We start from the raw sequence: 17,930 nt of genomic DNA, 5'->3' as shown, positions 1-17,930 counted from the left end.
TGGTTTCCAGGTCCTGAGAATGTTGGCACCAAAAGACTTTTTAAGTATCATTGAAGTTTCCTCAGATGCAGTCTGGCATATGGAATGAGTAGAATGCAAGAGACCATGAACCCTGCCATTTGAGTGAAGTAGCCAGTCAGACAGACTTGTTTTTCTGGAGTAAGGAATGCCATCTGGGATGCTGTGTCCAAACTTGCTCCCAGGAATACAATCTTTTGACTGGGGACTGTTGCGAGGGGCAATGCCTACTGAATCTTGGAGGCTGCACTTGCAAAAAATATTTGACTGTCTGCATAGACTTAGCTTTTTTTTCCATCTTTTTAAGAACCTCTTCTGCTTTGGTGCCAAACAGATTGTCCTTGTTCAAAGGAGTGTCTAGTAATTTTGATTTGACATGGTCTGGGCAAGGTCTGCTCCTTAAGCTAAGCATGCCTTCTCAGTACAGAACCAGTGACTGCTGCCCTGCAAGATGCTACTAGGGCATCAAAACCACATTGCAAGGTATGCTTGCTGACTTGGCTTGCAGAATACACAAGCTCCTGTAATTCCTTATTTTCTGCACAGTATGTAAAGGCAGATAATTTTTTGCTTAATAAGTTCCATAATATGTTGCTGGCATTTCAGCGTGTGAAACTGGCAATTCAGTGCCCTAATGGTGAGAGTTGCAGAGGTGTATACTTTTTTACCCCATCCGTCTAAAGCTCTGGAATCCCTGTCCAAAGGGGTGGGATTCTTAGCTGTAGTTGCTTTTATACCTTTAGGCCACTGGGAAATTACCTCTGGGTCAGCAGCAGGATTTTTGAAAAAAATTTGACAGAGTCAGGGACTCTGTAGTACCTGTGTGGTTTTCCTTGGAGCAGGGGGTAAAGTATCAAGCGTTAAACTGGATTCCATAAAGGCATCATCCAGAACTGGAGGGATTGCTAAAGGTCTATGTTGTGGCAAATTTAAAAAAATTCTGAGTCTCTTTTTGGACTGAGGATAATCCTTGCATTCCCAGTGGAAATGCTCTCAAAGTATGTAGGCTTTCACCAAAAGAAAAATCCTCTGGAGGAGATGCAGAGGGAATGGAGTCCTCTGCATCTGAATCCTCATAAGCAGATAAAGGCGTGTCTTCATATTCAGAAACCTCAGAGTCTTCGGACTCTTGGTCTGTTAAAGCTGCTGGGGACAGGTCTCTTTCACTTAGCAGGGGAAGGCTGGCTTCCTCTAATCAGCACAATCAGGTCTTGTGCCATTTTAAGCATTTGATATTGTGGCAAGGAAGCAGGTGCTTGAGTAGTCATTTTTTTTTAGGTGTAGCTTGTACTCTTGGCCTTAGAAACTCTGTAGTTTTAGACAGAACTGAAGACACGATAGAAGTCGTTGGTTTGTGTCGAATATCAGTCATACGAAGAACTTCCTGAGTATCTGGTGCCTGCACAGTGGCTCCGTACCCATCCAAGGTAGAGACATCCACAGGTTCCTTAGTCAAAGAAGAGTCTCGTGGTATACCGGATACCGAATGGGTCTCGGTAGCAGCCTGCGAATCCATCGAAGCAGGCATCAGGGGCTATGAAAGTGCCTCACTGAGTACCAGCAAACTGGCTACTAGCTTAACGAAAGCGTCGTCGGCAGTTTTAGACCTGCGCGCTGTCTTTATCCTAACGTTTTTTTTCGGAAGATCGGTAGTCAGATGGCTTACCTGAAGCCATTTTGGAATACAGAGATAGAGAGTGAAAGTATTTAGTGACAATGAGGGCCTGACGACAAATAGTTTGGGCGTTGAACAAACACAAAACCGACAGCGAGGTACGTTGTGGTCTAGGCCTAAACAGGTGACGCAGTAAGAATGGAAATCTCAGTGTGGTATTTGCTTTCCACAGGCGACACAATTGTTAACTTTTTCTGACATTGGTTAGAGCAAGAAAAAAGGATCCCCAACAGGATATTTAGCTTTAGAAGACTTCAGGATGATTCAATTCGGAAACGAAAACTCAGGTAGCAGCCGACCGTCACTCGGGCAAACTGCTTCTGCTTCGGGCTCCTTGGCAAGAAAGACTGATGTAATGGCGTTGGCTACCTATTTTTAAACCCCTGATGACCGTTAGTCCTGAAGTGACAGCAACCAACGCAGAAATACTAAGTCTCTGGTATTCAGGCTGACTGAGGGCTACCTGCAGGCAGATAACCCAAGTGCGATGACTGCAACAGTGAAACACGAAGAACATCTACCTGGCTAAAATGGGTAACAGAGGGAGCTAAGAAACTACCCAAAGGACCCAGGGGAAAAAAGGGTGGGAACCCACAGGAGAGAACTTAAAAAGCTACTGGGAGGGGAGGAAACCAAACTAGACCAAGACTAAAAAGACAGGGGTAAAAGGACTACCAAAAGGAGGAATACCCCAGAGAAAAGAGGAAAAAAATTCACTTATCTGTACAGAGTCTAGCATGAGTTACAGGATACACGGCCAAGCAAAGTCGTGGCAAATGAGATCGGAAGGCTGTGGGTTAGCAGGGGGTTATGGGAAGGGGAGGAGCTTGATCTGTCCTTTCATCTGCCTGCTTGGATCAGAGGTCACATCCAAAATCCATCCGTGATCAATAGTGACACAGCATCAGATCAACAGATGAACAACTGAGTCTAACTAAGGAAATGATGTTAATAACAAAGCTGGACTAAAGAAACAATGTCAATATGTGAAAAAAATGAAAGATGAGACTTCTGCCTGAACTGCAAGAAGTTAATAAAATGGATGAAATTAAGGAATTAGAGGTAAAAAAAGGATACAAAAGGAAAAGTTTGTAGTAGGTAAATGGACAAAGTTGGAACCAATACAAAACATACAGTAGAAAACAAGGAAAATGATTTGTTAAAGATTTGGATTAAAACATTTAGAATTGCAGAACATAGTGGGAAAAGCAAGGAAGTTTGATTATTTAAGAAACAGGATCTTTTGTATAAAGTTGCTTTGGGTTTGGCATGCTTACTGATTAGTTTGTATTCCGCAAAAAGGAAAGTTTAAAAAATATTATGGTGTGTTATGTGCACTGAATGCAAGACCAGTTAAATATTTTTGCTATTGAAAAACAAAAAATTCAGAGTTTTTTTTTTTTCTAGCACAAAAAAGGATACAAGAAGAAAAGAAGTCAGGATGAAACAAACAGCTGAAAATGATCTAGGCTGCTATTTCTTTTCTATCTTGTGGCCCAGTGACATCCTCAGAGTAGGAGGGAACCAGACTGCTCTGGTGACACCCAAAGCTCTGGATGGGTAGATGACTGCCTGTAACTAATACTCATTTATGGTGACCACCACTTGACTACAAATCCCTACAATGAATCTCAACAGCTACCCACTGCAGAAGACTGTCAAATGCAGCTCTGAAGAACTTATTCTGGCTACTTCTTACCCCATCGCCATCTCCTTGTCTGCGTACACTGTTATCCTGCAGGCTATTTTGCTACTTTTGTTCAAGTTTTAATATGCGACTGCAGTGTCATTCCCATCCTTCTGCCACTCTCTTCAGTGATAACCCTTCTCATTCTGGTCAGAATAAATTCTTGTCCAACACTTACTGATAACAGATGTGCACATCGTTCCACATTCGATCACAGATGCAACTATTTCAAAAGATTTCACTCCTACTGCTTTTCCAATTTAATTATTCTATATTTTCCAAAAAAACAACTACACCCTCCCTATGGTTCCAGATTTCTACTCTTACCAGCATTATCTCAGGAAGGTTAAGCTATACCGTGGCAAGATCATTTTATGAAATTGTGAGCTGCATCTGGCACTTATTTGTAGTAATATGTTAAGTAATGTCTGAGTACATGTAATGTACCAAATACTTACAGCAGTTTTGTAAGCTGTCTCAATGTAAAACACAAGATTCTGCACGAGGCTAACTTCATCCAGTGTGTAAATAATGTGAAGACCTGGAAAAAAAGGATGCAACAAGAAAAGGTCTGAATTACAAAGCATGTGTAAGACAGCTTTCCTGTAAACCTGCACAGCACATATTACTGGCATCTGTCTAAGAGTACAAAGTTCAACTCATACCTTTACAATACACTGTCACAGTACAACAGTCATGACATATTACTTGAAAGACCACATACTACACTTGTGTAACCAATTTAGCCCAACAGTAAAAGTTTGATTAAAAGAAACCAAAATGTAGCCTTTACAGCAATGCGTGTGAAACAGAATTATGCAAAATTTAAAGGTTAAAAAATTAGTGTAGTGTCTTAATCAACAGTACCATACCATAAGGGAAAACAGACAACAGCCACTAATTGTGAGGTAAAACGATAACTTAACTGAGCAAACACAAAATGAACCACCATGCTATGTCAATACAGTAAGTCAGCAGATGGGAATAAAAACAACAAAATGCTACTTTTAGTCTCAGTGCAACTAAAGAAGATGGTTGACTCCCCTGCTTGCTCCATATATCAGATTAAAATGATCTTTTTCTATCAGACATTGTTTGACATAACCAAGTATTATATATGAAGATCTTGATATTTGCATAATGGCGGAAAACATGTATACCTTAGCTGAAAATGTGATAATGGGAGAAGAGTGCAACAACAAAAGTCAACAAGAGTAGCACCTACTGCAAATGTTGACTCCGGTGAATGTGAAAGTACCACCAGTTGGTCTGAAGAGGCAGAATGTGGCTTGAGGCCTGCTTGAAGGAAATAAAACAGAGGTGACAATGGAGGTTATGCATGCAAGAGAGCATCATGATGCTGATAAAGCAACAGAACTAGGTGGTCAAAAATAAAATGTGGAACAGCAGCTAAACACACTATGGGATAAAGCTTGAAGAAAGAACTTGATACTGTCTGGGGAGAGTAAGGAAAGGAATGACTGAACCCTTCAAAAGTGTGTTAAAACTAAGATGACCTAGCAGACTAGCTTTATAAAATCATAGCAACTCAGAAAATGTGTTTGCTGCTGCTATATTACAGAGTTTTTAAAGCATAATCAGCAAATCTAGTATTACTTTGGTGCAGTTTGTGTTACTATTTCAAAACAGATTTTGTGACTGTGGCACCCAGGACAAAAGTTTTGTACTGGGTCAGACAGTGCATATGAACCCATGATTACTCAGATGTGACTTTTCAGCAGAACCAATTTGTGGATGCTACTAAGGAATGCAAGAGATGAAGACACTGAAATACAGGTTGACTTTCTAGCAATGCTGAAAGCCTTTTTTCCTATGGAAGCAGAGTTTCCCTTTACTAATGCTGAGGAAGTGGTGGAAAACATGAAGAACTTGACAGGACATTCATTTCATGAAGTAACAAACCGATTACATAGGGAGTGCAAATCCAGGTCACTGAGCAAGTTCACCGGAAGTAGAAGAGGAACGGGAGGTACAGTACGAGTCAAACGGATAAGGGAGACTATTTTCTGTGTAACACAACTGAAAGATGTCACAAGAGATTTAAATGTCTTTGTTTTGACTGTAAACTGCTATAAGTGAAAATATGACTTAATTTAGAAGACTGACCAATGTAGAGATCAGATGAAAATATGGTAACATCTAATTTAAAGATTTTTTTATGAAAGTAAGAAGTTGTCAGAATTACAATAGCTGAAGGAGAACAATAGACGGGCCTCCCTTTCACTTATTTTTGTTTGAATTTAAGTATATGAAAGAAGGTACCCAATAATTACTGTAGCAGCCTGAAAACTGAAACAGGAAAATATTGTATAGCACTGAAGAATACTTTTCTTATACTAAAAATAGAATAAGGTTTTAAAGCATGGGAATGCTTCCATCATGGGACTCTGCAGATACAAGGGTGAGAAATTTACAATTATTTTGAGGTAATACAGCCTTCATGGTACTGAAGAGTTAGCCTGCTAACATAAATCACAAAGCTCAGACTTTGAAAGTTTTAAATTTTAATAAATAGTTATAGGAAACTGTCATGACTAGAATGCTTACAAAACGACTAATAATGTATTGTTAAATACAGAGAATTTATTACTGAAATGTTGAATACATAATTCAAATTGGGATATAAAAAAAGCATGAGCAATATTACTTCATTTTTGAGTCACATATCCTGCTTCAAACTAAAGGAAAATTAATATGACTTGAGCATATCAAAAAGTGATGGTCATTGCTCAATCAAGTGGCATGGAAATGATGCATTTTAGGATATACATTCAATTAAAATGAAAAATAAGGGAATCCAGATATAATTTTAGAATAGAAGCATTTTGTTTAACAAGAAAGAGTATGGGTACCTGAGGAGGACACAGAGAAGTGACAGTCATAGAAGAAAGGTACGGTAGCAAAAAAGTGAATGAAAAGTAACTGAAGCCATTCGTGCTAAATTTATTTTAAATGCCAAGGTCAGAGAAAGTTGACATAGAAATTCAAAATATGTCGATGTGGATTGTATACGGAGCAAGAAAAAACATGCAGCCTTATTTTCCTTTCAACTTTGTGATGGGTAGACCAGGTGAAATGTTTGACAGTAGCAGGGTAAGAGGAACTGTCAAACTGAATGTAATGGGATGACCTGACTTTGAAAAATGAGTGGAGCAGTAAGAACACACTAAATGTTACACTGTGTGTTTACTTAACAAGAATGATTTGTAGTAACTGCTGGGATCAGAATATGCCTCTCAACTATCCAGAGTTTTAAAGAATGTCCATATTTCTCCCTATACTTGGTCTGTTCCATGTAACATTTGGGATTTTCTGGAAAATTACAGAGTTGAAGCCAATAAAAAATTGCAAACATCTGACTTTCAGATTTCACAGCATTAAGAATTAATGTTAATGCAAGTCCAGTTATTCTAGTAACTAATTTTATAAGAGTGATATTTAAAATATAAGAAAGGAAAAATGAGCTGTGGTACAAGTATTTGCTCTGAAGATTAGTGAACATGTTGCTAGAACACAGCAGGGTATAAAGTACACATTGTTGCCTTTACCCAGAAAGAGAAAGGAAAGAAAAGCAAAAAGCATATTCGGAAGGAAGGACGCCGTGGTTATCAGGGTAGGCTAATATGACAGGTTACTACAAAACAGTTTACACATTCAAATGCTGTTACTGCTCAATACTAGGAGTCTCAACAAGAAGATCCCCTCCCTGAAGTACTCCTCACCCTGGACATATGTGTACTTATTGAGAAATGGCTTAAAGCTATCAGAGACAACCCTGTAGTAAAAGGCAATAATGACTTCTACACATTTAGACCAGTTACTGCACAAGTGTCAAGAAGTGGAGGTCTATCAATCTGTGTAAAAAGTCAGCACACCTCAAGAACAGTCAGACATGCTTGAGCTACTCCATTGTCTATGTCTAACTAACCTTGGGTACATCCAAATAACACATCCTTGCTAGTTATACACCCCCTTCCATGACCCAAGATAACAATACCATATAACTGAATGCACTAAAGTCACTCACACTTCATCCTAACATAATATTCATGGGTGATTTCAACTACTCCACCATAAACAGGGATACATACACAATCACTAACATCTAGGTTCAAATATACCTGGATTTTGTCAATGCAAACACCCTGGAAGAGCTAGTTGGCACACCTACTATGATGGAACATTGCACTCCCCCTTGTATAATGTCCTCACAGGTCAGATCAAATCACAAAGCAGTCACACTTAAAATAAATACAAAGGCTGAACTCCCAGCAAACCCTAAAAACATTTAAGAACTTTTCTAAGACTAACTACCTCATATTAAGCAATGGCATAGCTGAATTCCAAGGCTCATCACCCAAACTCAGAAAACATGGTGGCATATGCAAAAGTTTTTATGGAAACCCTGTACAAGCATATACAAACTCCAAAAACAAGCCCCCTTGGTGGAACCCCAGTATAAATGGGTTGTACAAAAAAAGAAAAAATCCTGTCCAAAAATATGAAGTGTCATACTTAAAAAAAAACAAAAAAACAAAAAAAAATCCCACGTCAGTCTCAACAAGCAACTCAAGGGACTAATCAAGTTCACCAAAGCCAACTTTGAGGCAAAAAATACACTCCCAGGTTAAGGATTACCATAAGGCATTTTTCAGTTATGTATGGAACCTTAAAGGGATCCCCAACCAGTCTTCTGAAATAGTAAATGGAGCTTCCTATACTAAACAAGGGGATCAGTTTCATCACCCCCCCCCCCCAAGAAATAGTCTACCATTTCTCCACCAACTATCACTAAAAAACAAGTCCTCACTCCACTCTACAGAGCTAAAAATACTGCACAGATGATCTAACAACATCCCAGGATGCCTTCTAAATAACTTGGAATATGATTTGCCAAGCCTACTAGAATGTCTATTCAACCACTACTTTCAAACAAGCCTCCTCCCTAGGGAATTGAGTATTGCAACAATCATCCTTCTAACACATAGGCGGACCATCAATAGACCCAGGGAGAGTACAGTTGTGTAAAATCTTACCATAACAGTAGATGCCCTTCTCTTCACTGTTGCAGTATTCTTCACCTCCGGGATTTTCTGCCACGGATAGCCCAATGTATGGCCATTATACCAAAGCCTTCAGCTCTTATAGGCACCATATGTCATACACCAGTCCCCTGTGCAAAACGTTGAGTATAAAAGTGAAGTACTGGTGCAAACACTCAGAACTGAAAAAGCCCTAGGAAGAAAAGAATACCCTCAGGGCCAAGAAATACCATGTGCATCCAGAAGAAAAATAAATAATAGAGAAGGGACCCTTGGCCAACGGGGAGAAAGAACACACAGCAAGAGTCAGGACAGAGGGGGGAAGGAGTGAGTAAGAGAATACTGTACCAGTGAACAGAAGAACATCTACTGTCATACTAATATTTTACACAACTGTACTATGTCCATCACTGTTTCAGTATTCTTCACCTAAGGGACAGTACAAAACTCAAGAGGAAGCTTGGGAGGTAGAAGGCACAGAGGGACCCGCCACAAAACCATTCAAAATAGCCTTCTCGGCCCTGGAAAGAACACCCAACTTACAATGTTTAGTGAAACTATGAAGACAGGACCAACGAGCAGCCTCAAAGCTAGAAAGTACAGTTGTGTACACATCATAAATATAGATGTTCGAGTGTATTTACTGTTGCAGTCATCACATCTGGGTTATCCCTGCTGTGGTAGCCCTTGGCCAGCACAAATACTAGAGTCAATGTTTTTGTGCGCCGGCTGCCATCAGCTGTAGTCTGACATCAGGTCATCAGTACTATAAAGCAAGGAAGCCGACGCCATTATATCAGTTTTTCTTGTCCTAACCCGCCGGAAGCACAAGGGAAAAGAGAGAAGTGGTTCTGTTGGCTAAAAGCCACCTTGGGAAGCATGTCTCCCCCTAGGGGAAGATGTGAAATGGGGGATGGAGGGAGGGAAACCAAGACTGCAACAGTGAATACACTCTAACATCTACATTTATGGTAAGTATACACAACTGTACTATGTTCTTCGTGTTTCACTCTTGCAATCATCACCTGTGGGAGGATTCCCAAAGGTGAGGTAAAGGGTTGAAGGACAGGCAGAGTCCTAAGTATGGGTCAGGAAGCACTGCAGAATTGCAGAGGCAAACCCTGCCCGAGACTTAGAAATGAGAGGTAGGTGGCAATGCTTTGTAAAGGTATGGACAGAGGTCCAGGTGGCAGAGTCCAATATGTCCCTGGTAGGTACTCCTCTGAGGAAGGCAGTGGAAGTGGTGGTTGCCCTAGTTCACTGGGTACGGATCGACCTGGGGATAGATGGGTTTCCCCATGTAATCTGCAGCAAAAACGGATACAGTGTGAAATCCATTTGGAAATGGTTTGTTTGGAGATGTGCTTCCCCTCTGCCCCTGGGGCAAAGCTTACAAGAAGCTGGTCACTTTTTCTGAATGGCTTAGTGCGGTCCAGATAGCATCCGAGTTGTCTGTGCATGCCTAGTGAGTGCAGAATTATTTCCCCCTTGTTTTGAGGGTTGGGAAAGAAGGTGGGAAGGTGTTTGGCCTTGTTAAGGGTCACATGGGATACCACCTTCGGCATTAAAGGAGGGATTAGTCCTCAGGGAGACTCTGTCTTCATGAAAAATAATGAAGGGCTCAACAGCTATGAGAGCTTGAAGTTCTGAGACCCTTTTGGCTGAGGTGACAGCTAGTAGGAAGGAAGTCTTCCAAGAGAGGTATTTCAATTATGCTGAAATGGCAGGATGGAAAGGAGGTAAGGTTAGTTTCTCTAACACAAAATTCAGGTCCCAGGGTGGAGAAGGAGGTCTCCTGGGAGGCAAGATATTAGAATCAAAGGGTGAGAGAAGAGGGGTGGGTCTGAATCATAATGGGCAGAGATGGCCGAGGCATGGATTTTAATAGAGGAGAAAAAGAGGCCACTATTGCACAATCATAATCATCACCAGCCCCCTTTTTTCTCATTTTTCTACACAGGGTCGGGGTATCATGTTAACTGTCGCCAACTCTCTTGATTCAGTGTCACACTTCTGCCATCTTCAACACTCATGCCTGTTGGAGATCTTTCACATAATCCATCCACCTCTTTGCTGAATGTCCTCGCTTCCTCATTCCTTCTTTCTTTCTGTCTGTCCCAAATCTTCACCAGATTGTCTTCTGCTTTTCTACACATGTGCCCAAACCACTGTAATCTGTCTCTTTGGCTTCTGCTCTTATGTCCTCATTTCTTCGTCTGTCCCACAGTGTGCATCCTATCGCCTTCCTCAGGCACTTCATTTCCATCACCTCTAACTTCAACTGTTCTGCCTTTACTGCCCAGGTTTCTGTACCATACAATAGTACTGGTTGCACCACTGTCTTGTACACCTTACTTTTCAACTTCTTTGGCATCCTTCTGTCATAGACTACACCTGATACTCTATGCCAGTTGGCTGCAGCCCCTCTGATTCTAGCTTTGACCTCTTCACTCAGACTACCCTTCTCCTCAACTACTCCCCCCAGATACTTGAAGCTGTTTACCTGTTCCACTACCTTCCCTTCTATCTCTATACTCAGCTTCTTCTGATTTTCCCAATTTGCTGCCATTACCACCGTCTTATCTGTACAAGCTGCAGTGGTACAGCGGTAGTGGTGTTGCCTCATTGCAAGAGGTTCTCCTGTTCGATTCTCGGCTGGAGTGCCCTCTGTGTGGAGTCTGCATGTCCTCCCCGCAGTCGAGTGGCCTCCAAAAGACGTGCGTGAATGGGCGTGCCTTCACTGAAGGTTGGGCGTCGGGCTGGCAACTCGGCACCATAAAAATCTACTGCCAATCATTAGTGGACCAGAGTTCCGCTGTGACGACCCCTAACTGGGAAAAAGCTGAAAAGACAAACAACCACCACCGTCTTATCTGTGGTTAGTTGTATCCCACGTGCTTTCAGATTTGCATTTCATTCTCCTGTCCTCTTCTCAAGTTCCAGCTCAGAGTCTGCCTGTACTGCCACATCATCTGCATACAGCAGCTTTGCTGACCCACCCCCTTCAACCTGTTTGCTAATGTAGTCAATCACCAGTATGAACAGCAGTGGACTCAGAGCTGAACCCTGATGTACACCCACACCCACTGGGAAGCCCTCTGTTAGGCCAAACATTGTTTGTACTCGAGTCACTGGGTCCTTGTTCATAGCCTGCACTAATTCTACCAATGTTTCTGGGGCTTCAAACCACCACAGTACTGCCCAGATCATCTTTCTTGGGACCTTGCCAAAAGTCTAGGAATGCCTAGTTGGACTTTCTCCTCATCTCTAGCTTCTTCTCGTGTATCTGGCTCAGTGCAAACATCGGGTCAATTGTGCTGCATCCTGATCTGAATCCAAACTGCTCATCTTCCATCTTACTACTCTGCGCATCCATTTATCAATCACCCTCTCCAGAACTTTCATGCAATGTGATACCGAGTTTGATGCCTCTGTACTGCCCACAGTTGAGCATGTCCCCTTTGTTCTTGTACACTGGCACGAGTATGCTTATTCTTCAGTCATCTGGGACACACCTTTCTCTTCACACTGCTATTAGAACCCTCAGGAGCCATTTCTCCCCTGTCTCACACAGTATCTTTACCATACCTGCTGTGACTTCATCTGAGCCTGCTGCTTTCTCTGACTTCATCTTCCTTAGTGCTGTTCTTACTTCTTCTAGGGTGGGCTCATCTTCTCTCATTGTAGGCTGTTTCTGGAGCAGTACAGCGTCTGTGAGGTTTTCTTCATTCAGAAGCTGCTGGAAATACTCCATCTGCCTTTGATGTCCTCTGGACTGGTGTGAAAGTTGTTGCTGGCATCCCTTATAAAGGGTGTCTGACTACCTTCTTTAGCTTTCTGTCTTTGTGCCCCGTACGGAGTCCCTTTCCAGAAGTTGGTACAGTGCCTCCGATGCCCTATTCTTTGCTATTGCAACTTCTTTCTTAGCTTCTTTGATAGCCAACCAGTAGTCCTTTCTAGTCTGGTCAGTCTTTTCCATCTCCCACTTCTTCCTGCACTCCTTTTTTATTTTGATGACTTCCTGGACCCCTGCATTTCACCGCCAACTTTCCTTATGTACCTTCTTATTACACCTGGCTCAGCCACATATTGTTTCTGTAGTCCTAACACATGCTGTTTTTGGGCGCTGCCATTCTTCAACTCCACCTATTTCCTCCTCTTCCTGGGGTGCTAGAGCCCACAGTAATTCCTTGAACTGTTGTACTTTCTCTCAAGTCAACGTCCAGGTCTTCAGCCTGGTCTCTGTTGACCTTAAGAGTCTTCTTTGACCACTGCGTGCAGCTGATTGTGGCAACTAGTGGGTTTATGCCGTGGGCCGAATGTTGCACTGGAAAGGACTTTGCAATCATGGATCCTGTCCCAGTGCTTTTTCCTTACTAGGACGAAGTCTACCCGAGTTGCATGTTGACTACTCTTGTATGTGATCTTGTGACTGCCTCTCTTTCTGATCCATGTGTTGGCTACAATCAAGCCAGTTGCCAAACAGAAGTCTAGAACTGAGCAACTCTGCTAAGTAATCCAGGATGAGAGGGATGGAAGGTTGGGAGGTACTGCCCCCTTTTGATTATTTCCAGGAGCAGAATCTTTTCCATTTTCCTGCATAAGATTTTCTTGTGCTGGGCCTTCTAGCCTCTGTGATTATGTCCAGGACCCGTTTGCTTTACAGTGACTTCTTGTTCGTTTTTAGTGTATGAGCCAAGATGAAAGTTTGAGAGTCTGTAGGTCTGGATGCAGTAGCTTCCCCCTCTCCTGGGTCAAGTTCTGACCTTAGTGGAAGCAGCTTTGGGGGCTGTAAGGTCAGACTGTATAGAAAGGGGTACCAATACTGTTTGGGACAATCTGGAGCGATAAAGACGGCCTTTGGTCTCTCCTCTCTAATTCTGATCAGAACCTTGGGAATAAGGGGCAGAGGAGGGTATGCGTACACAAACAGGGAGCTCCAGGGGTAAGGTCAAGGCATCCACCTTCCAAGCTAGGAAGTGATACTCCGTGGTACAAAACCTGTGCAGCTGGTGGTTGAGGTGTGAGGCGAAGAGGTCCACCACTGGGGTGCCCCACTCCAAGGATTTGCAAAAAGATTTCTCTGTGGAGCTGCCATTCGTGGGGCTCCAGTAAGTTTCTGTTTAGGTGGTCTGCCAGTGTGTTGTTGACCCCTGGTAAGTACTGGGCAATTAGGTGCAGCCCCATGGAGGTGGCTGTAAGCCACAGACTTGTGGCTAACCTGCACAGGGGGTAAGATTGAGTGCCCCCCCCCCGCTTGTTGAGGTACCACATTACTGTGGTGTTGCCTGTTTTTATAAGGAGGACCCCTGGCCTGAGAAGGAGTTGGAAGAAAGACAGAGCGTTTTGCACTGCCATCATTTCTTTATGGTTGATGTGCAAATGAAGTTGCTGGGCATTCCAAAGGCCTTGGGTACACCTGCCTGCTAGGTGAGTGCCCAAAGCTATGTCTGAGGCGTTGGTGGCAATGGTCTGGCCGGAAGGGCGGAGGATGGAAGGAAGACCCTTGTTCATGGCACAGGCCTCTGCCCACCAGAGAAATTCGTCCCTTAGGTAAGGGATCAGTGGGAGAGTGGTCTCTAGGGACAGAGTGCTGACACCAAAGGTTCTTCAAGTACCACTGAAGCTTTCTCATGTGAAGCCTGGCGAGAGGGATGAGAAAGATGCAAGATGCCATGTATCCCAGGGCTTGCAGGAACTTACTCGCAGTGAGGTGACTTCTGGCAGCCAGCTGAGTGAAGTAGAGAAGCAGGAAGCTCTGCTTTTCTGGGGATAGGAAGGCCATTAGGGTTGCTGCATCTAGCACAGCTCCCAGGAAAACAATTTTTCTGGTGGGGTTTTGCTTTGACTTTCTCGATGGTGAACCCTAGGGAAGTTAAGAGTTTTTTGACAAACAGAAGATCCTGAAGCAACTTTTCTTTGCTGTTAGCTTGAATGAGGCAGTCGTCCAGGTAAGGGTAAATCTGTACATTTCTCTGTCTGCAGAATGCTATAGCTGGGGCCAGGCATTTGGTGAATACTCTGGGAGCAGTAGATAAGCCAAAGGGCACTGCAGAGAACTGAAAATACTGATTGCCTGCCCTGAAGTGCAGGAATTTTCTGCACGATTCCCTGATAGGGATGTGGAGGTATGCATCTTTTAGGTCTAGTGTCACCAGCCAGGCATTTTGTGTGAGCATAGGCAGGAGCTGCTGCAAGGTTAGGATTTTGAATTTGGGGACCACCAAGGGAGGTGTTCAGTTTGGATAGATCCAGGATAGGGTGCCAAGTGTCCTCTCTTCTGGGAACAAGGAATAGTCTGGAGTAAAAAGCTTTTCCTGTTTGATCCGGAGGTACAGGTTGTACTGCCCCCTGGGATATTAGTGTTTTTACCTGTTTTAATGCTTCTGCCCACTGGTTTGGGGGGAGGTCTGGGTACCCTCTTGGAATTTGCAATTCGTTGAAGGAGAATCTGTATCCCTGAAAAATTACTTTTAATACCCATTGCTCCTTGGTTATAAAGACCCAATTGTCCTTGAGGGTGAGCCTTCCTCCTAGTTTTAGATGAGTGAAAGGAGGGCAGTGGGGGGAGGGAGAGTCATTGTGAGTGCTTATCATAGAAGCTTGGCTTAGAACTCCCTGCATTAGAGGCAGAAGTGGTCTATTGTTAGCTTCTTTGCTGGCTCTGGGATAGGGGCCTGGATGCCCTATCCCTGCAGGGCTTACTTTGGCCCTGTCTGCTGTGTGCAGGGAAGGCCCAGTACTTAGAGGGGAAGTTCCTGCTGAATCTGGGCAGTTGAACTTGAAATCTTTTACTGTTTGCATAGATTTTGGTTTGTCTTCCATCTTTTTAAACACCTCTTCTGCTTTTTCCCCAAACAGGCGTTCCTTATCTAGAGGTGCATCAATAAGTTTAGACTTGACATGATCAGGGAGAGGTTGTTCCTTCAGCCATGCATGTCTTCTAATAACAAATCTTGTCACTGCTGCCCTGCTAGAGGCTTCTAGGGTGTCATATCCACATTGTAATGAGCACTTAGCCACTTGACAAGCAGAGTGTAGTAATTCTGCCGGCTCTTTTGAGTTGGCACCGTCAGGAGAGGTAGCAATCTTCTGTTTTAATTGTTCCAAAGTGTGTTGTTGATATTTTAACACATGGAACTAACAACGGAGTGCTCTGATAGCTAAGGTTACAGAGGTGTACACTTTCTTACCCCATCTGTCCAGAGCTCTGGAGTCTTTGTCAGAAGGAAGAGGATTCTTGGCAGAACTAATCTTAGTTCCTTTGGGTCTCTGTGTAATGACCTCAGGGTCTGCAGCAGGGTTTCTGTACAGGTATTTGTGAGAATCCAGTACTCTGTAGTACCTGTCAGGTTTAGCTGGAGCAGGAGGCAGGGCATCAGGGGCTAAACTAGAGTCAAGAAAAAAAAAAAATCATCCACCACTTCTAGAATAGGTGGGATGACCATGGGTCTGTGCTGGGGCAGGTCCAGAAACTCTCATCATTTCTTTGACTGTGGCTAGTCCTGAGATTCTCAAAGAAAATGTTCCCTGAGGGAGTGGAGGGTTTCCCCAAAGGAGAGGTCCTCTGGAGGGGAGGCAGAAGGGATGGATTCCTTTGCATCTGAATCCTCATGAACAGTTAAGGGATGTTCCTCTTCAAAGGCAGAATAATCAGATTCCTCAAACTCTTGGTCTGTCAATTTCTGGAGAAGGAAGCCTTTTCCTTTTTGGAGTGGGGGCTTGAGTACCTCGGATAAGGGAGATGAGATCTTCCGCCATTTTAAGCATTTGAGATTGGGGTGGGGGAGCAGTAGCAAGATGATGGCTAGAAGCAGATTTCCTAGGGGTGGCCTGGCTTAGAGGCCTGAGAGAATCAGTCAGATTTTGGGAAGTCCTGTCTGATTTTGTGCAGAACTCAGACAGAAACTTTCCCTTCCAAGGAAAGGACAGGGTGCCCACTTTCCAAGAGGACTAGGGAATCTGGAAAAGAATAGAGGGAATTGTTTTGTTCAGAGGGGAGGTGAAAAGATCTACAAGAGTAATACCCCAGAGAGATGGACAATGTCCGGAACACATCTCTATGAAGCATCTATTCGTAAGCTTATGTTCTGGACCTGCTTAAAGAGTCTAACATAAGGTGTGTTCTGAGGGAATAACCCACCTGAAGAGTCAATCGATACCAGACAGCTAGATATCAAACCTGAAAAGCTAGCCTGCAAAAAAGATAGGACCCTTGTGCCCCCCCCCCCCCCCCCACCAACCTGTGGACATTCCACATCACTGTGGTACTTGTTGTCTGTGAAAACCTTGAGGGGCCAGCATGAAAGAGGGAATGAAAAGCTTGCAGAAACAAAAACAGAGCCCTCATCTCTTTTATGCTGACATGGTCTGACCTCTTTAGGGTGTCACAAGAGGAATCCTATCCCCTGTCTGAGGCATCCATCTGTGAACAGCTCCCTAATGGGGAAGTGGAGTTTGAAAAGGAAGCCCTGGACTGAGAGAGAGTTGAAGAATCAATCACTGAAGCTCAAACTTGAGCCAAGGAAGAAAACAAAAAACATGAATTTCAGGGAGTGGCAATGATGAAGTCACACCGATATGAGGCACCAGTGAAACGTCATGTGGAGCCTTGCGAAAGGGTGCATGGGAATAGTGGAAGCCATAAAACTCTGGACCTTGAGAAATTCCCTATCCACGACAGAGGCATATGAGACAGGAAAAAGGTTGTTGGAGACAGAGCATGGGGAGAAGAAAGATGCCGGCATGGGAACTGTCTGAAGCCTGCATTCAAGGAAGACATGATCTTGGGAAGGTGCAAGAATGGATTTCTGTAGGTTTATAGCGAACCCCAGGCTGTGTAAAAGACCAGCAGTGAACTGGACATCTTGTATGCTGGGAACAGAGGCTTGAATAAGCAGACTGCCTAGATAGATTCTGCACACCCAGAAACCTGCAAAGAGGAGTGAGGCATTTGGTGAATACCTTTTGGACAGTAGAAAGGCTAAAAGGCCAAAAATGCAAGGAAGAGATAGAGAAATGTAAAAACTTCCTGAAAAGAGGATGAATGGGAATGTGAAGGTATGCATCCTTGAGCTCCAGACACACCAGAAAGACCTGAGGAAGCAGAAGAGGAAACAATGTCTGAAGGGACATCAGAAAACAAGGGATCTTGAGAAAGGTGTTGAGCAGGGAATGATTCAAAATAGATCTCTATGTGCCCTCCCTTCCAGGGAACCAAAAACATCCTGAAGTAAAACCCCTTCCCCACTTGGGTGGGAGTAATGGGCTGAATGGTGCCCTAATCAAAGAGGAATTGCAGAATCAAACCTCTTCACCATGAGGGGAAAAGAAGACCAAATGTCAAAAAGAACCTGGCTTATCCTGAAAAGGTGGTTTCTGGGAGGAAGGTGTCTAGGTAGACTTAGCGGGATGAACATGCCTAGAACGCTTTTTACCCTTAGGAAGCAGTGTGAGTCAGCCTACAAATACAGACGGGCTTAGAAGA

General features: G+C 43.4%; 1 protein-coding gene across 5 annotated transcripts in view; it reads right to left on the bottom strand.

Annotated features, from left to right (window-relative positions):
- Window positions 1–17,930, bottom strand: part of PHKA1 (phosphorylase kinase regulatory subunit alpha 1) — a 3,177,076-nt gene that overhangs the window by 2,685,703 nt on the left and 473,443 nt on the right. For all 5 annotated transcript variants that reach the window (XM_044057561.1, XM_044057557.1, XM_044057558.1 and 2 more), the window contains exon 6: window positions 3,839–3,921. In XM_044057561.1, coding sequence (XP_043913496.1) covers window positions 3,839–3,921 — 83 coding nt within the window. The remainder of the gene's footprint in view (window positions 1–3,838; window positions 3,922–17,930) is intronic.

This window comes from Protopterus annectens, chromosome 15.part0, assembly GCF_019279795.1.
Source record: "Protopterus annectens isolate FY-2018-M chromosome 15.part0, PAN1.0, whole genome shotgun sequence".
NCBI lineage: Eukaryota > Metazoa > Chordata > Ceratodontiformes > Protopteridae > Protopterus > Protopterus annectens.
This window is presented reverse-complemented; position numbering and strand designations above follow the sequence as displayed.